The sequence below is a fragment of the Marmota flaviventris genome, chromosome 1, assembly GCF_047511675.1.
Source record: "Marmota flaviventris isolate mMarFla1 chromosome 1, mMarFla1.hap1, whole genome shotgun sequence".
NCBI lineage: Eukaryota > Metazoa > Chordata > Mammalia > Rodentia > Sciuridae > Marmota > Marmota flaviventris.
The window spans coordinates 93,229,757-93,252,281 of NC_092498.1; the positions used below are offsets into that span (position 1 = coordinate 93,229,757).

Consider the following 22,525-nt stretch of genomic DNA (forward strand, 5'->3'; position numbering starts at 1 on the left):
TGCAGTTTGTCTTAGAAGTCCTACACCCTTCTTCAACAGCTACACAGCCCACAGGGAACTGAGGCTGGACATTCTACTGAGGGTTAAACCAGTGTGACAACGCTTGCTTCTCAACAAATTACAAAAATAGGTTCCAATCCAGTACATCCACGAATATAGACTGAGTTTTGCTCAACTAAGGAAGAAAGATTTTCTGAGAAATATATATACTCACAAATCTAGGGGCAAGGAAGAATAAAATGTGTTTATCTATAGGCATACTCTGAGTTATAATCACTATGAAATGGTATAACTTCCAATAATCAAAAATAGCATCCTTAACATTAAATTTCCTCTTATCTTGAACCTAAAGATGGTGTCACTTCATTTTGCTAAACAGAAAATATGAAATAATCAAAATTTTTAAAAATTTTTAATTTTTCTTTTTCTATTACAGTTGATCAGTTGACATTTCAGCATTCCCTAGTGGTTAAAAAAAAATAAGTTTCTTTTGCAATATTACCACCAAAACTGTCAGGAAAAAAGCAAGCTCCTGTTATGTAATTATTAAAACACTTCTAAGCTTGCTAAACATTTACCACATTTACTCATACTTCTCATTCATTTTTTGAGCCTCAATTTCCTTATATAAAATACAGACATATTAAAAATTAAAAATACTTTCTTTTTTAAAATGTAAATATTTTGATTCAAATAGTTTTTAAAATTTTATGATTTAGAAAAGTATTTTTAAATCTTCAAAATTCTTTCCAGTATTAAAATTTAATAATTCTATGATTCTCTTCTTTCCTATCCCTACTGATTTGTAAAGATTCAAATCAATCATCAAATTTTGATGGGCTTTATTAATCACTGAGATTTTTGGCTGTATTCATATTAAGAATGATGAAACATACAAAATTCAACAACTGAAAAGATTAAAAAAGCTATCATAATTAATTCAAAACTATACTAAATAAGTTTTCTTCTTTTTCTTCTCTAAGAAAATGAAAGGATAATTTGGAAATAACAAATTATTTGAATAATCAAATATCCAATCTCACGTTTGAGAAGGCTTTGACCCTTTCCAGCCTGATGATGAAACACTGGGCAGGCCTGCCTCACAGATGAGAACCTTCCCATATACCTACCTACAACAGTGGGAATTCACTGGTGCACAAAGACAAGACAGAAATTAAAGACGAGGAAAGAAAATGAGAGTTAAGAAGCATTAATAAAGTTCTTTATGTGGACCTCTCCAGCCAATTACAAGCAATTAATTAATGCCTTTATCTCTTCAATGGCATTAAGAAAAAAAGTATTTTATTTACATTATTGTGAACTTCCCAATTCTTTGAAGTTGACATGGTACTTAGTACTGAGCTTTGCCCATAGCAGAAATTCAAATGGTATCTGAGAGGTAAACAAATACATAAATACCATTCAATCAAGCACTGTTAGCATTCATTGTTTTAGAACCTTGCCATCAAACACTCCATGCCTCATGTCACTACTGCTCTTGAACACTGGTTCAGATATAGGCTCCCATTCACAGTAAGCACCTTGTGGTCAGTGGAGCCGCTATCTGTCAACCATGTAGCCACTTGACTCCCAAGCAGTTTTTTCCTTTGTGCCCTCCAATGGCTTCATTCCACTGTGAACAACAACTTACTCAGGCTTTCAGATCCTTCCTTTTTACTTCTACTGGAAATATCACTGCCTTCAGATGGTTCCCTGAAATCTCCTCCCAACTCTACTGTCTAATATCTGAGTCTATCACTTCTCTGCATCCTACTCCACATACTAGCCCAGGCTGACCTCCTCTTCCACCTGGATGCCTCAACAGCTTCCCTTGTGGCCTCCCTGTTTCTAGGCCTGCTCCCTCTACAGTGTATTTTCTACAATCTTTAAAAGCAAACTAATTCAATGGATCCCACCTTTCACTATTATCCCATTTCTCTCAGGGTCAAATTCAAACACCAAAATATGTCTAAAATGCCTTGCAGGGTCTAGCCCTGCTACTCCTCCACAATACTTTCATGATTCTTGCTACTACCCAAGCTCTGTGCTCTAGATGCCCTGTCCTTATTGTAGTTACTCAAGTGAAAAAAAAAAAAAAGAAAAAGAATCCCATAGATTTTAGTATGCAAAACAGCATAGTGAGGGACAAGGCTGGTGGGGAAGCACAGGCAATCCTAGTGAGATGATGCTAAAGTGTCTTCAAGTGACAGTGACACAAACAGAGAAGTGAGAAGACTCCAGAGATGTTCTAAAGAAAGAAAAAAGATTTTGTGAGTACTTGGAGTGCGGGGGGGGGGGGGGTAGGGAAGCCACAAATATCTCCCAGTGGTCAGACTAATATCCATTAGTGTAGACAGAAATGTCATTTGCTAGGATGGTGAAAACATAATGCGGGACAGGTTTTTAGGGAAAAGATGCCAATATTTTCAACCAATAACTTTCATCAATTTATGCATACTAAAAGAAATACTTATCTTTTAAATATTCATATACAACTGTTAGACCAAATGGGTTTGATCATGGATGTGATAGCAGGCCAAGTTAATAGAACATTCAAAAAAACAGCAGCTGGAAAAGTTTGAGATGGTGTAATTCACAGCATATTTAAGATATAGTTTTAGCCAAAAAACCCATCTATATAAACAGTAAGAGTTTGAATTTTTAAAAAAGTTAGATAATGAAAAAAAAATCAATAAAATCAATTAAATATTAAAAAAAGAAACATTATTTTAAAAAAGTATAGTCATTATGAAACTACAAAAAAAATCAAATACAACAATGGAAACAAAACAGGCATAAAAGAATTCACAGGTGAGGGATAGCAGGGGATTAAAGAATTGAAATAAATAAAGCTGTTATATTTTTTCACAAAGTCTAAAAAGAAGACTGAATAACTTCATAGGTAACTTTGGTTGGATGATGAAAAGAATAGAAAAATTAGTTACAATGATTATTCACTTTAGTTGTAAAGAGAAACATTAAAGAAAATTAAAAGGGTACTTTGACATACAGACTAATTTTCCAGGTCCTCAGAACTACTATAACTCCTCTAGAAATAAAGTAGCTTCAAAAAGATTCTCTCTAGTATAAAAGGAGCCACTCTGAACCTCCAAAGACCAAATAAATAAATAAATTAGAAGAACAGAAAATTAGAAGATGATCACAGTATTTTCTATGATTGGTGGGTCCATATGTGGAAGAAAAGGCATCTTCTGCTGACTAGCTATATCCACAAAAGGATAGACAGGCTTTTGTCAGAAAAGCTGAGAAGCAAAAACACTCAAAGCACTCAATAGAAACAGAGGATGGTAAACATTCAAATGGAGAGGAACAGAGACTGGAGTAGATCTGAGTAGCCACAGGGATACTGAGCTTCAGACATGAAATCGAGAGGAATATTAAAGATCTTTAGAATGTTCTTGGAAAAAAAAAAAAAAAGCTCTCTCTGTGCATGAGAGGAAATGGGAGAGGAAGAGGAGGGAACTCTGGACCCTGCCTCAGGAGTTGGACTCAGGCCCTCACATCCGTAAATGTCCCATAAGTGGGTATAGAGACATTAATTATCCAAGTGTCACTTCCCCACAGAGATAAACAAGAATCTCAAGTGCCCCCTCAACTTTGTCTATCTGCTGACCATAAACAAAGGCTGCTGAAGTTACAAGATGAAAGGGGCCTGGGTTTCCCCCCATAAAGCACTTTACAGTCTGATCTTCTATAATAAAGCCCGCCAGTTAAGAAGTCCTGTCTACCTTACCTTCCACCCACCCCTTAAAAGCTCCCTCATTCTAAAATAGAAATGTCAAGCTAAGGATTACCAGGCTATAGGGAAGCTTTCAACGTGAAACACAGAAAATAACACAAATTCAAGGGGGAGCCAGAGACTACGTAGGATGCAGAAGAAATGTTTAAACCCAAGATTCTTTAGGAAAGTTGGAACTTTCACAAAATGGACCATAAAGCCTAACAGACAAAATGAAGAGGAAAACTCCAAAAGAAAATTAGATTTTAATCCAAAAATTTCAATGTCCAGACAATAGGATTTTGAAAAAAAAAAAAAAACAGAAAAAAAATGGAGAAGGAAAAAATCATATAAGAGAAATAATAATAGAAGTAGTGTTCTCCAAAATGAAGTATGTACATGCCCAGACAGGGAGAGCCCAAAGTATCCAAGGAAAAGGATGAAACATTATCTATCCACATCACAAACTTGCACAACAACAAATATAAAAATATAAACCCAAAAGCTTCCAAAGAGAAAAACAAGGCCACAAACAAAAGGAACAAATGGCAGAAGAACATCAGACCTTTGAAAAGCCAAACTGAATCTCTGAAGACAATGAAACAGTCTTCCAAAGCTGGAGGAGCCGTAGTGCACAGACGCCTACAATCCCAGCAGCCTGGGGGGCTGAGACAGATGGAGAATTCAAAGCCAGCCTCAGCAAAAGCGAGGCATTAAGCAACTCAGTGAGACCCTGTCTCTAAATGGAATACAAAATAGGGCTGGATATGTGACAAAGTGGTCGAGTGCCCTTGAGTTCAATCCCCGGTAACAACAAGAAAAAAAAGTTGGAAGAAAAATAAAATTCCATAACCAGGCAAATCAGTAATCAAGAATAAAAGTAAAATAAAGAATGTTCAAACATGCAACATGTGTGTGTTTTAAAATGACCTCTATTCATACTGTTACTTGGGAATGAGACCCTCCAAAATGAAAAAATAAACAAGAGGCCAAAATGGGGTCCCAAATGGGGTTCCAAATGCAAAATCCCAAGCAGCAATGAATCAGACAAGAGTAAAAGGAAATTCTCAGGAGAGTGGTGAACAAAACTTCCAGAATACAGAATACAGCAAGCTTAGGGAAGGGCCAGTCGCGTAGGATGGAACCAGAAGACAAAGGGCTCCAGAAGGGAAAGCCCTGGGACTCCATGTTGGGGAAATGAAATAATGGATTTTATACATATGGCAAAGTAAAATGTGAGTGTTTAATAGTTCAATTGTAGAACTGGTGAGGAATTATCAGTATATAGAAAACTAAGCAAAACTAAATATTAGGCAAAAAGGAAAAATGTTAAGTTACTAAATAAAAATTATTTGCACTATATGACCTATTAGCAGTGACCGGTGTTCATAGAGTCATAATGATGATAACTGTTACTACTAGTTTATGTGTTAGAACTCTAGAGGTTTCACAGATTTAAAAGTGGTTTTTGCTAGACAAAGGGATGAGTGGGGTGAGAAAACAGATGGGGCAAGGGACTATTGCTGTGTTTTATCATTAATAAGGTCAAATAATACCAAAAGATGTGTGTACACACAAAATAATGAAAAATAATTTTTAAAATGTACTACAGATAGAGCATCTGTAAATATGAAATTAATTCTGAAAAACTGAATTTCAAAATGCTCCAAAATCTGAAACTTTTTGAGCATGATGCTGCAAGCAAGTCTGATGGTTCAAAGTACAGAAACTTGTTATATGCACAAAATTATTAAAAATACTGCATCAGATTTAGGCTGTGTGACATAATGAGATACAAATGAATTTCATGTTTAGATTTCAGTTCCATTCCCTAGACATCTCATTTTTTATATAAATATACACACAAAAAGAAAGCCCCAAAATATTCCAAAATCTCGAAATTCAAAACACTTCTAGACCCAAGTATTATGAAAGTAATATTCAATCTGTAAGAAATATCATATCCAGTTATATGGCACATTAATAGAAAGAAAACTGCCCAATAAACTCATTTGGAGACCTGTTGATATTTGTCAGACAAATATCTACAAGAACAAAATCATAAAAATGTACCAGATAACACTAAAACAGATATTCTTACTAATTACTAAAATAAATGAAATAGTAAATTTCATTTACTTTAGCTCAAAAACTATTGGAAAAGAAACTTTCCAAGGAACAGACTGATTCGAATCATCCAAAACTAGGAAGTTACGGGCACAATTATATATGGAGGATGATGAATTGGGTGGAGATGTGCAATCACAAAAATAAACACTTAAGGAAACAGAAAATGCCATATACAGTATGTTATCTTTCCATTTTAGTTAAAAAGTCAACAGAGTGATTCTAGAAAAATTAACTGATGAGGAAACTATTAAAAATATTATAAAATCATGTGATAGATTAAAAAAAAAGTTAAAAATCAGATCCTAATAAATGACAACATTAGAAAGAATAAGCTTCTAGGTATCAAACCAAAATATATAATATACACAACAAGTACTGGCATAAGAACAGCAAAATCCTAGTATCCTCAGGAAATGAAATACTACAGAGAGGAAAATGGAAAGCCTATATTGTTCTAAGTACCACTATTAAATTATTTTAGCTGAAACTTTTTAATAAAACATAAATACCTCTTTTTGGAATAGGCATAAACCATTTCTTCTTCATATTTGAGGTCTTTAAATACAAATTAACTAAAGCTGTAGACAGTTTAATTTCTACAGAAGTAACAGTTCTGCAGATAGCAGAACACAAACTCAGGAGCCCCTATCTGTGTTCAAATCCTAACTGAAACTGAGTAGTTCTGTGACCTTGGAAAAGTTACTTGACATCCTATGCTTCAGCTTCCTCATCCATAAAATGGTTTTCCTATTTCATAGGCTATCATAGGATTGAGTTTATGATCATAAAGAGCTTAGACTAAAGGCTTGCCAATAATGTCTTAAATATGTATTTCTTCAATACAAAAATAGTCTCAGTAAAGATCAGAATATGAAGAAAGAAAACCTCAAGATGGAGTCCACTGGAAAATTTTTCCTAAATTGGTAGATACTGGTAAAGTTTATATGAAAGATAATAACCTATTTTTATCGTGCCTTTTATATATGGCAACAACGAGCTAAGTTTTTCCCTCATTAACTTATAAATTCATTCACTTTATTCAATCAAACATTATTTTCTGAAAGCAGATATTCTTCCAATTACTTTGCAAACACTATTTCATTCTTAGATAGAAAATGGTGTCTTCTGAACTCATTTATGTCTTTTTCCCTCATACCTAATCATTTTTTAAAAATTCTTCCATAATGTCCCATTTCAGTTAACCTTTTAGGATTCTGTTACAATCCTAAAAGATATTCGTAACAATATATTTTCTTTTATATCAAAAGGTAAACCAAAGAACTGGTGGTCACATTAAATTCTTCTCACATCATATTCAAATTACATAAAAATTCAACATTAACAAGTTCTACCATATAATTTTAATCACAAAAACCTACCGCTGCCAGCTATCTAAGGCTCCTAACATGAAAAATAGAGATCAAAATATATTTTAAAAAGAGATGCCAAGATCACCCAGACAGGAAAAAAACAAAAACAAAACAACAACAACAAAAAAAGCATTAATACCCTCAAAAAGAAATTAGTCCATGAAACAAAAATAAGTACAACTTTTTTTTTAAAAAAAGGAATGTTCATAGAATAAATAATTCTTGTAAATTAAAGCATTCCCAAAGAATTGAAAATGCAATAGTAGTGTTGAAAAAATAAGTTATGCTAGATAAAATTTTCTGGAATACAGAACAAAGTAAAAGATATTAAAAATGAAAAAAAAATATGTAAAAACTAGAGAATTGGGAAATAGGAAGTGAAATAGTCAAATAATGTAACTCATGAAAGAGAAAACAATAAATTAAAAAAACAATCCAAGAAAATTTCTCAGAAATTAAGGACATACTGACAAGACTAAAACTAATCCAATGTCTAAGATAAATGAAAGCAGATCTATACCAAGACATACTGTTGTGAAATTTCAAAACAAAGAGAAGATTCTATAATATTCCAGAAAAAGGAAAGAGAAAACGTCACATACAAAGGTTTTAGAAATCTAAATAACATTAATGTCTGGATAGCACCATCTTAAGCAAAACAACAATAAATAACACCTTCAAAATTCTCAAGGAAAGTGTTCTCAAATCTAGAGATGAATATTCAACCAAATAATCAAATAGGAAGGCAAAATACAAACATTTTCAAATATATCAAAATATACAAATTCTTATTTATCTACCCACTCTTAAGAGCTACTAGAAAAAGTACTCTAATCAAGAAAAAAATAATAAAACAGGAACAGCACAGGAATCCAGGAAAAGAGAGCAGCAAAGGAAATCCCAATGGCATAGTTCTATGGTTTGGATCTTAATTGTCCCCCAATGACCATATGCTGAACTCTTGTTCTCCAGCTTGTGGTGCTGTTAGGGGATGGTACAAATGTTAGGATATGAAGCCTAGTGGAAGGAAGTCAGGTCACTGAAAGCATGATCTTAAGGGAATATTGGGACCCTGGAGCCTTCCCTCTCCTTGCTTGCCAGTCACCATAAGATATTTGATAAAGGGACTAAAAGCATGCAATGGAGGAAGGATAGCATCTTCAACAAATGGTGCTGGGAAAACTGGAAATCCATAAGCAACAAAATCAAACTGAATCCCCTTCTCTCGCCATCACAAAAGTTAACTCAAAATGGATCAAGGAGCTTGATATCAAATCAGAAAGACTGCGTCTGATAGAAGAAAAAGTTGGCTCCGATCTACATATTGTGGGGTCGGACTCCAAATTCCTTAATAGGACACCCATAGCACAAGAGTTAACAACAAGAATCAACAAATGGGACTTACTCAAACTAAAAAGTTTTTTCTCAGCAAGAGAAACAATAAGAGAGGTAAATAGGGAGCCTACATCCTGGGAACAAATTTTTACTCCTCACACTTCAGATAGAGCCCTAATATCCAGAGTATACAAAGAACTCAAAAAAATTAATCAATAAGGTAACAAATAACTCAATCAACAAATGGGCCAAGGACCTGAACAGACACTTCTCAGAGGAGGACATACAATCAATCAACAAATACATGAAAAAATGTTCACCATCTCTAGCAGTTAGAGAAATGCAAATCAAAACCACCCTAAGATACCATCTCACTCCAGTAAGATTGGCAGCCATTATGAAGTCAAACAACAACAAGTGCTGGTGAGGATGTGGGGAAAAGGGTACACTTGTACATTGCTGGTGGGACTGCAAATTGGTGTGGCCAATTTGGAAAGCAGTTTGGAGATTCCTTGGAAAGCTGGGAATGGAACCACCATTTGACCTAGCTATTCCCCTTCTTGGACTATTCCCTAAAGACCTTAAAAGAGCGTATTATAGGGATACTGCTACAACGATGTTCATAGCAGCACAATTCACAATAGCTAGACTGTGGAACCAACCCAGATGCCCTTCAATAGATGAATGGATAAAAAAAATGTGGCATTTATACACAATGGAGTATTACTCTGCACTAAAAAATGACAAAATCATGGAATTTGCAGGGAAATGGATGGCACTAGAGCAGATTATGCTAAGTGAAGCTAGCCAATCCCTAAAAAACAAATGCCAAATGTCATCTTTGATATAAGGAGAGCAACTAAGAACAGAATAGGGAGGAAGAGCATGAGAAGAAGATCACCATTAAACAGGGTCAAGAGGGGGGAGGGAAAGAGAGAGAGAAGGGAAATTGCATGATAAAGGAAGGAGACCCTCATTGTTATACAAAATTACATATAAGAGGAAGTGAGGGGAAAGGGGAAAAAAAAACGAGAGAGAGAAATGAATTACAGTAGATGGGGTAGAGAGAGAAGATGGGAGGGGAGGGGAAGGGAGGGGGGATAGTAGTGGATAGGAAGGGCAGCAGAATACAACATACACTAGTATGGCAGTATGTAAAAAAGTGGATGTGTAACCGATGTGAATCTGCAATATGTATACGGGGTAAAAATGGGAGTTCATAATCCGTTTGAATCAAATGTATGAAATATGATATGTCAAGAGCTTTGTATGTTTTGAACAACTAATAAAAAAAAGAAAAAAAAAAAAAAAGATGAGCAGTTTTGCTACATTGCATGCTCCCTGCTCTCATGTTGTGCTTCATCACAGACCCAAAGCAACAGAACCAGCTGACCATGGACTGAAACCTCTGAAACGCTGAGCCAAAATAAATCTTTCCTCTTTTTCAGTTGTTTATCTCAGGTATTTTGTTACAGTGATGGAAAACTAACACAAATGGTTAAGGAAATTGCCAAGAGGATAAATGTGTACAAACCACATTACACAGACAGTCCAGGACCAAATACTGACCCATGCCCCAAATCCCATCAGCTAAAGACACTCATTTCACCCACAAAAGTTGTTCTTTGTTGATGTGCTCCTCAGAGCCAGAGTATATGGTGGTGAATTTAATAACAGGGTTGCTCCTGCATCAACGATATTTCTGCTGGACATTCCATATCACTCTAAATTTCTGCCAGATGCCCCCAAAACTGAATCTTACATTTACCTCAGGACTGGCTCATGACCTTGCCCACTGATGTCCTGAGGAGTTGAGCTACAGGTTAAATGCCTGCATGTGATTTCTCACAGCTGGCCTCCTCACACCAGACTTGGTGCACAGTCAGAGTACTGCAGTCTCTCAGAGGGAGTTACAGTCTAGGACTTGGGCCCCGCTGGCTAGTCATGATCTTGGCCTGGTGCCTTTATTTAAGGTCTTGGACAGAGGTCCTTTTTAGACATCTCCTACAAAGTGGGCAGAGAAGTTTTAAGACACTTTTCCCCACTTTCAGACTTAATACTTGATCCTTTTCCACTCCTAATCCTTCGCCCATTCCCCTGTCCCCATTAAAAGATCCGTAAGACTGCCAAAGCCTTTTTAGGGCTCTCTTAACAGTGAGATGACCCTCTAGTTGTGATCCTTAACTGGGGTAGGAGGATGCAACAGGTAGAGTCAGTAATTTCTCTAAATCCCTGAAAGCCCAGTTCCCTCTCAAAGTTCAGCTTTTTGTGTTTGATATTCAGTTTTTCAAAACCAAACAGTATGTCATTATTTAAGGATATAGATATAGATATAGATATAGATGGAGGTGGGAAATTATCAAGAAAAGCAAGGAAAAAAATTAATCCAAAAGTTAGGATGTCATTTCCTCTGAGGGAAGGGAAGAGAAGAGAATGCACTAAGGAAGACTTGTATGGGTATGAAAGCTTACAACAATTTGTAATTTCTCTGAGTGATGGGCACACAAGAATTCATTTTACTAATCTTTAAAAATGTACATATAAAGATTTTATACAATTCCACAGGTGTAATATATTCACACATTAAAAGGTTTTTAAAGGAAGATACTGAGTGATAGATAATGGGCTCAAATTATAGAGATGCACAAACATAAAGCAAAGAATTCCATATAGCTATTTGTTAAAAGACCCTTAGCATAAGTGAAATAAGCCAATCCCAAAACACCAAAGGCCGAATGTTCTCTCTGATATGTGGATGTTAACCCAAAACAATGGGGGGTGGGGAGGGGACGAACAGAAATCTATTGGATTAGACAAAGGGAAACAAAGGGAAGGGAGGGGAATAGGAAGAACAGTAGAATTAATCGAACATAACTTTCCTAGCCTTGTACTTGAATACACAACCAGGGTAACTCTGCATCATGTACAAACACAAGAATGGGATCCTAAATAGAATAAGTTACACTCTACATATGTATAATTTGCAAAACACATTCTACTGTTATATATAACTAAAAAGAAAAAATACCTCAGCACAAGCTGAAGCAATCATTTAAAAGTAAAGTTCAGTAAAAGTATTCTTTCTATGGAGTACAACAAAAACAAGTCCAAGCAGGCAGCAGTGACCAGAAAAATAGTGGTCAACAGATAGACATTGCTGTGTCCAAAAGTGTCAGAAACCCACAGACTGACCACTGTTTTCTCCAGAAGACCTGCTCAGATGATCCTTAATCTATTATGGAATCAAAGATCTAAGAGCCTAAAAACAAATGAGGGTATTTTGTGGGCATCCCCAGATAGATATAGAGGAATAGGCTCAGAGATTCTAATAAGAGTTCTAATAATTATACTGAAACTCAGGTGATTCCATGATTTTTTTTTAAATATTTTATTTAGTTGTAGACGGACACAAATATCTTTATTTATTTTTGTGTGGTACTGAGGATCGAACCCAGTGCCTCAAACACGCAAGGCAGGCACTCTACCACTGAGCTACAGGCCCAGCCCCATGCTTCCATGATTCTATTCTTTCTCTTTTGACATAGGAAATGTGGGAAAGGAAATTCTGTCTGTCCTTCAGCTGCAGTTTTAACAAGGGGTGTAGAAACTTGGCAATGGAAGCAGGTATAATGGGGTGGGGGGTGGGACTCCAAGAGAAAGTGTAGCAAAAAGGGATAAAGCCAAAGTTCTCTTAGGTAAGCCATAGTACTTTTCTGATGGTTTTGTGCATCCTTTTTGCCATCTCATGGTTAAAAAACAAAGCAAGCAACCAATGGCAGAGCTGCCAGGTGATCACCATCCAAGGACAGAGGTGTGCAAGGAGGATGGCACCACTTGTCCTTTGAAGGGGTGTTTAGGAATGACACATTCTTAGGCAGATGGGGAAGAACCAAAATAGATTGAAGGACTGAAACAACTAAAATAACAGCAGCCACTGGGGATGAACTCCAATGCCAACAGAGGGAGGAGCCTTACACCAAAACCTGCTTTTCAATGAATATTTCCTAATTCATAACCAAATTCTATCTTAAATTGATTTTCTACTAATATTCACCTGCTAAAAATTTTGACACCCTTTTAATTCCAAAGCCATGCTAGAAAAACAAATCCACTACTTACATCTCTATCAGAGAAGTAAGAGATGGTAAACAAATGAAGTAAGAGGTAGAGAGAAAAGACAGGTGATATGGAGAGTGCAGGTGCTATAGTTTGGATCCTGAATGTGTTAAAGGGTTGGTCCTCAACTTTGTGCTATTGAAAGGTGGTGGTACATTTAAGATGTGGGGCCTAGTGGGAGATTTTTGCCAAAAAAAAATCTGGGGTCATGCCCTTGAAAGAGATTAGAACACTACCCCTTCCTCCATCTGATTTTTGGTGGGTTTTTTTCCCCCTCTCCCCAGCTGCCATGAGGTGAGCAGCTTGATCCATCATGCACTCTCCTCATTTACCACAATCCCATAAAGAAGAGGTCTACTCAACCATGCAATGAGACCTCCAAAACTGCCAACAAAAGTAAACCTTTTTTCTTTATAAGCTGATTATCTCAGATATTTTTTATAGTAATAGAAAGCTGACTAACACATTAGGCTTTCTTGGTTAAGACAGCTTTCTAATACTCAGTTTCAGTTTTCATGAGGCTTGAATGCTTTGTTTCCTATCTCTGATTCCACAAATATCTGTCTCCCAGTATTGCACTCCCTCTTTGATTTGAGTGAGTCAAAGTATTTCTGGTGCACTCTTTCCAAAAACAACGAAAAATAACCTACTTAGAAATCCTGTTATTATTTACATGCATCTTTTATGTCATTAAAGTTATGATAAACTTTATGTACATGTGCATTTTTTTCCAGAAAAGCTGGCTATAAAACTTATTACAGTATATCATTGCCTAAGGGTAAAATATTAATAGCAAAACATAGAAAATACTATTCTTATCCCAAATGCACCTTGTTAGCAATAACCCCAAGCTCCAAAATAATACTAGAATCAAACTAAAATACCAAGAATAAAAAGTTCAATATTACCTGTTTGATATTGTCCCCTGGAAGTTATCAACAAAAGGTTTTGAAACTTATTAACCAGAGAATTTCATTTCCTAGGCATATTTACATTTCCCTCAAAGACACAATAAGGGAAGTCCTAACTAAAGAAATTGGCCTTCAGAAACTGTCAGTCTTTGGCTTAGAAATATCAGAGTATCTTATGAAATGAATAACTGTGACTGTGAATTAAAAATATAGCTCAAAAAATAATTAACAATGGACATTTTAAATAAATAATAAAATACTAAGAATTTCAGAAAAAAGAATTATACCATGATTTGCAAAACAAATCTCACTTCACCTCCTCTAGTCAGAGCTTGGCAGCCTGGTCCCATTTAGCATGTAGCTACTTTCTATTTTCTCTTCTATTTCCATTTTTGGTAAAATGGACTGGCTGTTTGGCTCCTGAAAACTTACATCTGTATTAATTAAAAGCAAATATTCTTCTGGGATAAAAAATGTCACACTTGGTCTACTCTGCAAATTTCTAATCTTCTAGACAAATTTCAACGTTCATATTTCAATATATAATAATTTCTCAAAAAAACTCTAACCACCACTTTAAATGTCTTTCACTTTATTCTTAACTCAGATTTTAAAAATATGAAAGTTTATATCACTCATAAAATCAGAAGGTTGACTAAACTAATCAAGGAAGAAATCATTAAGAACTAGATAGTGATTATGAAGCCACTGAAAATACTTAATGTCAAAAGTATCTTAAAATTGTACTCCATATATGTCAGGATCAGGGTTTCAGTGTGATTTATACCTGTACTCTCAGGAAGCAAAAAGAATTCCAGCTTCCTGACAAGTGTCTCCATTACCCAGAGGAACTATAAGCTTAGCTTGGTGATGAGGAATGCAAGGAAGATCTTTAGCATAGGATGCTGTAATACTGTAAAATCCTTGGAATCTCCAAAGTGATAAGGTTTTTGTTGTTGTTGTTGTTGTTGTATATTCCAGTGAGTTAACTGGTGGCTGGGTAGCTTAAGGATGAAACTGGTCACAGGAAAGACCAGGGCAGGATTACAGATTTGAGACTTTTCATCCCCATCCCCAACCTCTAAGAAGGGGAGAGGGACTGAGGTTATGTTGACTACCAATCACCAATGATCTTATCAATCATGCCTATGTAATAATGAAGGTTCCATAAGACAAAGGCTGAGGTTCAGAGAGCTTCCAGATAGCTGAACACACAGCGGTATCTCAAAAGTGGTGCGCCCAGAGAGATCACAAAATCACCTCACCCATTCCCTCATACCTTACCCAGGGCTTCTCTTCATTGGTATCCTCTGCAACATCTTTAGGATAAACCAATAAATATGTATTTCTCTGAGTTCTGTGAGTCACTCTAGCAAATTCCCAAACCCAAGAACTCCTAATCATAGTCAATTAGTCAGAACAACGGTTAAAAAAAAAAAAAAAAAGCTGGGGTTGGTTTATGATTGGCATCAGAAGAGACAATTTGTGGACTTAGTCCTCAACCCTCAACTTGTGAAATCTGAGGCTATCTCCAGGTAGACAGGGTAGAATTGAATTAGAGGACACAGCTACAGAACCGAATAGTTGTTAATAATAAGAAATCCCCATACATTTCTTTGTGAAATCTTCTGAATTGATTATGTTAAGTAGAAATTATAATAGAAGAATCTAAGTTCCTTCTTCCTCTTTATCCTCAGAGATGCCTTTGAATAGGACTAAAGAGATTAGGGTTAAGAAAAAGCCCACAAAGAGCAAAAGTAGAGCTGCAGACCAAGGTGGGGCATGAGAGTTGTGCAAAGATAGAAGAGGTCAAAAGCAGTCAAGTGGGAACGAAATAAGCCCCAGCCCTTGACACTGTGAGAACAATCAGAGGCAGCTATTTGGAAAGACCCAAGTGCTCAAGTATCAGTCGATCCCTAACACCACCTTAAGCAGTAGTCTACAGGCAATAAAACTACAGTAAGAAATGAGAATTTATACTCTAATTCAATACACACAAATGTACACACATATATACATCAAACCAAAGTTCCTCTGATATCTATGCCATTAAATGTAATATATTCTACTATTCATATTTGTCTTCTTTCATTTTTCATGCTAAAAAAAAAAATACAGGGTCCAATCAACTAAATTAGTTTTTAAAACCCTGTAACAGTTTGACAAGCTCTGTGCTGGAGCACTCACTATGTGACTTTGGGAACAGGAGAAAGTAAGGATACTGTGGGATCACAGCTCAGCCTGAATCCTGTTTCTCTACCAAATTTCTGATTTCCTTCACTAGTTTTGAATAGATTTCAAACCATCCTGACACAAATGCTTCTGTTTCAGCACCCTCTCAAAAACATACATTCAAAAAAAACTGGTCTGCTTTCCACATCCCAGATTTCCCACGTTTGCCTATCCCTGGGATGCCCTCCTCCTTAGAATTTATTTCCACCAATCCAAGTCCATCTGATTTCCAAGGTCAAGCTAAAGTAAGCCCTCCACATACAACGAATTTCTCTTTGCCTCTGAAATTCTAAAACTTCATCCTTTCTTACAGTCTATCTTCCACTCATACACACAACCTGCAGCTACCCTCATTTCCTATCCTGCCCCATTCCCGTGCAGAGTACAAACACAGTTTTTATAAAGAAACTACTTAATATGTACTTTACATGGTAATTAACAAGTGAATATGGATCTCCCATACAAGGAAAAAACTGAGTACCAACAAGAGTTGAGGTTCAAAGACCCAAGTCACCAAGAATCCCTCAACCCAACCAGAACCTTATATTCTCTTCAGCAGATATTTCACCTTCAGCCTTTGAAATGACAGTTACAACAAGTATCATAGGAAAACATGAATGTTTAATAAATTTTTAAAATTCTTCTTTCAATTAAGAAAGTAGAAATTTAGGAATAATACCATGTTTTTATATTCTGACTTCTGTTAATTGAAATTTAATCTCCCAAATGTGATAAATGTATCTATACAACAGATATGACAGCAAAATGAACGTATCCCATCAAGTACCTCCCACTTTGGTTCATTATGATTCAAGCAGACTGGTCTATTGTCCCTCAAGTAAGCATCCTTTCCTGACTACCATCCTTCTTTTGATTATGATATTTTGTGTATCTCCTTTAAAATTTTTTTTCATGTCATCTTTTAATCATACATTTTCATATCACTTTCCCCAATTAAATAATTAAAAAGATCTAAATCACAAATATTAGCATCAAAGTATCTTAAATCTATATTCAAATGTTTTAAATTGATCTAGTAACTTCCTCACTTGATAAATATTTATAAAGAAACTGCTGTGTATTCAAATGCTGAACTAGAAACAATAAACCTTTGAAGTACTAAACTGAAAGTGCCATGCTTCCAAAACAAAGAGGATAATAGGATAATAGTAGATTCAAATTCATTATCCTAAGATGAAAATCATATACATACATATGTTTGCATTTCTGTACTACAAAGAATCAGCAAGCAGTAAGGAAAAAAAAATCTAAAGATACTCTCAAGGTCAAATAGTTCAAACACATATACAATGTGACAAATTGTCAAAAAAAACATAAAACCTTTAAAAACTTATCACTTTTAGTTTTAGAAATGCTGCTCAACTATGAAGTAAATCAGGACAGAAATATTAAATATAAATATCTATATAGACTATACTTCTGTTTTAACACTAACGAAGTAAGGGCCATTTATATTTGATAGTAAGTAGTCTTTTCACTTACATTTTTCATGAACAATACATACTGTTTAAGCTCAAATGCCTATAAATAGTTAAAATTTATCAAGTATCTCTATATATTCTGTTTAAGCCTCTAAAACTATTTTAAATGTGGTGAGCCAATAGTGAAATTATGCAAATATGAAATAATTTTATAACTACAACTACATATTTTAAGAATACTGTTATAAAATTGAATAAGTTATCAATGATTTAACTATTAACTAATTGACTATTTTTACTAATGTCTTATGAACATACTAAAATATTCTTACCTTAAATATGTGCCGTATATGAAGAATAATGCCATCATTAGTCCATTTAAAATAAAAATTACAGCAACATAAAAGCAAGCAGGATCTCCCAATCCTTTAAAAATAAACAAAACATATGTTCTAACCAAAATTACTTTATATGTCTAGCAATGTAAATTAAACTGCACTTATTTTGAAAATAGTTGCCAAATAAATGGTCTCCTTGGTTCCCACATGAAAACATGATGTTAATAAAGACTAAAGATGAGAACAGAGTAGTGGGGATTTAAAATCAGGGTGGAAATCTTCTGATATGCCTGCTATCCAAGTGCAGAGTCTATGCCCTGTTTTTGTGTGTGTTTGTTTGCTTCTTTGTCTCTCTGTGTATGTATGTGTGTGTGTGTGTGTTATTAGGGAATAAATCTAGGGCCTTACACATGCTAGATAAGTGATTTACCTCTGAGCTATAGCCCCAGTCCTTTGCAAATTTCTATTTTAGGCACAGTCTTGCTGAATTGCATAGGGTGGTCTCAAAACTCAAAACTGTCCTGCCTCGGCCTTCCAAGTAGTGAGGATTACAGAAATGCACCACTTCTCCCAGCTTAAACCCTATTTTTCAGTTTGTGTCAGGATGCAACAGAGTAAGGCATAAGTAACACCAAGCACCTTGTAAGGCTAGGGCATAAGAGGCCACACAGTGCCATCCTGGAGCCTAGAGTTACAATAGGAAAAGCATGTCTACTATGAAGTATTTTGCTATTAAAAAAAAAAAGCCCAAAGCACATGAAAGGCCGCAAGCAGGTGTCCTAGCTGAGCTCAACCTCATAGTCACCCCAGCCCAGGAGCCAGAACGTGGGTGAAGTAGGTTGCATTTAAGTCCACTTTCCCAGACACTTGAGTCTTACTAGTAGAGCCCCTGACACCAGGAGACAAATCAACTCTGTCTAGCCTGCCCAAATTTCTGACTTGCAGAATCTATAAGCATAATAAAATGGTTGTTATTTATATCATTAAGTGTGGGACAAGCTTATTATGTTGCAATGATAACTGAGCAATATCATAGAAAAAAACTTACCTTCACAACTTTCAATAGGACTGAGTCCTTCTCCTCTGGTAACTGTCCAACATATCTTGGTTTGAATACCAATCATGTCCATTATTTTGGTATAAATTCGGTACCAGCTGGCCAAGATTACCTATTTTTAAGAAAATAAACACACTATAAAAAATATTATTCTAGAACAGTAATCCCAGCTACTTCAGAGGCTGAAGTAATAAGTCACCAGTTTAAGGCCATCCTGGGGAACTTAATGAGACCCTAATTCAAAAATGGCTCTGGATATAGCTGACCTGTTGAGAGCCACAGCCTAAGGGGCCCCAGCAAACTTCCAGCTGCTGGCTGATGATTGGCTCACAGCGGCCCCAGCAACTTCTAGCTGATTGGCTCCTCTGCAGTGATGCTCATTGGGCTGTTTCCCTGCCCTTTCAGACCACGGAGCTGCTCATTGGAGGACTTTTTTGGCTCCGCCCATGTGACCCAGCCAATCGGCCTCAAGAGCAGGAGGACTGTGGGAGGTGGAGAGGCTGGTGGTGGTGGGAGAGGCTTGTGGGAAGCCGGTGGTGGCAGTTGGGTTCTGAGGGATTTTCCCTGAGGAGCTGTTTTGTTTGGCATGTGTGGTTCTAAAAATAAAGTTCGTTTCTTTTGACAAGTGGCCCCTGAATTGTGCCCAGCCAGACTGCAGCACTGACCTCAGTAATCTCTGAGCTGTATGTACCTCCAGAGCATTTGCCTAACATAGTATCACAAAAACACATAAAAAATCATGTACCATGCAATCCCATTTCTGAAAAGTCAGAACATACTCAAAAGCAATACTTTCATGAGAAAATACTAGAACTTGATAGTTATTTATTTGTCTGTAACATTCATGTCCTCATTAATCTATTAACTAATTGATTTGGAGGCTGCTGCTGAGCAGAGACCCAGACAGACACGCCTTGCCATCGGGGCGCCTTCCAGCACATAATGAAGGCAGATATAAGGAAATGTGCTTCACAAGATCCTCTTGTTAAATCAATGAGGAAGTAAACCTCAGCTAGGCCCGGGAGAACGTTTAGGGATGTGTCAAATAAAAGCAGGGAAGGCAATGAGAGGCCAAAAATCATTCCTGATATCACTGCCTTCCTCCCTTACTTTCTGGGTATACAGACTCCTGCCCACCCTGCCCTAAAAAAGTATGCTCAACTAAATGAGGAATCACTGAGAAGCATTATTTGGCAAAGACATGCAAGTTTGGTACTACTTTGCTATAATGCTTACAAACACATAGAATCTAGATAGTTTTCACATTTTTCTAATCAATGCAATCAAAACAATAGTTCTCATAGAACCTGTTAAGGTTCTCCTAGATCAATAATGATCTGTTCCCCATATTGCTTCCCAAGATACACATTTTCTTTTTAAAAAAAAAATGAATAAAATTTAGAATATTAAATCAGATCTTAGATATAGAAACAGCATTTAATACAAAAAAAAAAGCAAAAAAAATCACAATTGGAAAAAAGTAACTTACCTCAGGGTAAAGATTGAACCTTTTTAATGTATTAATAACAAGAGGGTATTCAGTCAGTTTATCATTCATAATCATCCATACTCCATTCAAAAATGAGGGGGCTTCCACAATAGTCTTGAAGTAAGAATAATATAGCCCCTGAAATAAGGGTAGTAAGTTCCAGTTATAAAAAAGTACATAGTTATCATGTCTCCTCTTAGCCTAAAAAATGTTTTAAATACACTGTCTCTGAAAAAGAAAGCACTGCAGAAAGTGATGGCCACATTAATATTACAGGTTTCTGATCACTGATAAATTCTTAGTTTCAAAAAAAACTACATATTTTAGAATAACCTTGTCTTCATTAAAATAATTAAACACAAAATAGTTTCAAAATTTAAAATATATATATAAATAAAACTCTTAAAAGATATATATAAATAAAAGTTTCAACACTTAAAAGATATATATAAATAAAACTCAGCATACTTCATCTAAGAAAAGTCTATAATCCATATTAATATGTATCAGAAAAACCTAGCTTATGAACAGAGCAAGTGGCTTATTTTGAAGCTAACATTTACCATGAACCAAGAAAAAAATGCTTCATCCTATTTATCTGAATCCCCAAAACAACATCAGTCATCTTTAGTCCAGATTTACATGCAAAAATGCAAATACACTGAGAAAGCTGCATAATGATATTATGTATTAATTTCATTCACATGCCAAATAATTCTTTTAGATCATTTTCCCTCCTATCAATTCAGCATAAGGTAAGAACCCTGTGGGTCTGGGGATGGGGAGGGGTCCTGTTTTGACACAAATAACGGTTTAGTTTGACTTGCTACTTTGGAAACGTAGCCCAGACAGAATAAAACATGGGACAAAAAATGTGAAAGTACCAGACACCAAGGGAGAGATCGAAGTGGCAATATAAAGGCAAATAAACACAGAATACAAATACCATATCCTAAACAGTATTACCTATTAGCAGCTATCAAACTCAAAACTGGGTTTGGGCTCATAAACACTAAAGTGGTTTAACAACGTGGATATTTACTGAAAAAGAAAAATGTTCTTAATATTATAATGCTTTAGCTCTTTGTTTTTAAAATTAAATTTCCTACTGTACTGAGTTAAATAATGACTCTCAAAACTTCATGTCCACCAGAACCTAGGAATATAAGCTTACTTGGACAGGAATAGAAGCTTACAGGAAACAGATGTAATCAAGTTAAGATGAGATCATACTAGATTAAGATAAACTATAAATCCTATATAACCAGTATCTTTTTAAGAGGGAAATTTGCATACAGAGAGACAGCAAAAAGGGCCACATGAAGATGGAGGCAAAGACTGGAGTGACACATCAACAAGCCACAGAACACCAAGACTCCCAACAAACCACTAGATGCCAGGACACAAAGGGAGATTCCCCCTACTGCCTTCAGAGAAAAGGTGGCCTGCTGACACCTTAACCTCCCACTTGTACAGAACTATAAAAAAATACAATTATGCTATTTTAAGCCATCTAATTTGGTGTAATTTGTTATGGCAGCCGTAGAAAAGTACCACACTTACCTTGTTTTGTAGGTTTGATTTTAGTTTATTTAATCTTAAAACAAAAAATTTTACAGTCCTAAGAACCAAAATAAAAATAAAAGGAATTAACTATCAACTGGGACGAGGACTTCAAGTAGCTTTAAGATACAGCAATTTTACTGTACATCCTTAGTGGAATATTGCCTAAAGTGAAAACACATTACAAGAAATTCTTGAAAACTGAAAACTATTTTCAGTAATCAATTTTTCAAAAATATCTTCAGTATTATTATTCCTAATAAATGTGTAATTTGAAATTAAGATTCTCAGACTAAGCAAAAATGTAGAAATTTACTATCAAGTAATTAAAAATCATCTAAAATCTTATTTTAAATATAACATAAACTCACAATTTATTTTCATTTTTTAAAAATTTGTTTCTTAATTCTGTTTGCTAAAAAGACCTAGACACAATGGTCAATCTAATAGCAATTAGTATTTTCAGTGCCAAGATGTGGTCTCTAAATACCATTTGCCACTAAAAGGAATTAGGGCTCTTTAGAAAATTGGCTGATGCCAGTTCTGGGGAGAAAACATTTTTCAGTACTTGAAAAAGTAAGGAAGATATGAGATACTAGTAAAGTCACATCAAGGGCATGCAGAGCCAAATGCAAATTTTTTACCAGCCATAGATAGCAAAATCTACAAAACATGTTAAAATCCATTAGATCATAAGGATACTGTAAGAAGGAACTCCACTATTCATGACTAAATGATACTAGAGAACCAACTCATCTTTATAAAGAGTGGCAAATGAAAGAAAATAATTGCACATTTTCCTA

At 35.5% G+C, this 22,525-nt stretch overlaps 1 protein-coding gene across 2 annotated transcripts in view; it reads right to left on the bottom strand.

The window, feature by feature from the left end:
- Dpy19l1 (dpy-19 like C-mannosyltransferase 1) overlaps nucleotides 1-22,525 on the bottom strand; it is a 99,263-nt gene that overhangs the window by 53,910 nt on the left and 22,828 nt on the right. For both annotated transcript variants that reach the window (XM_071613998.1, XM_071613995.1), the window contains exons 4-6: nucleotides 20,160-20,297; nucleotides 18,662-18,782; nucleotides 17,608-17,701 (exon numbers count right to left, since the gene is read on the bottom strand). In XM_071613998.1, coding sequence (XP_071470099.1) covers nucleotides 17,608-17,701; nucleotides 18,662-18,782; nucleotides 20,160-20,297 — 353 coding nt within the window. The remainder of the gene's footprint in view (nucleotides 1-17,607; nucleotides 17,702-18,661; nucleotides 18,783-20,159; nucleotides 20,298-22,525) is intronic.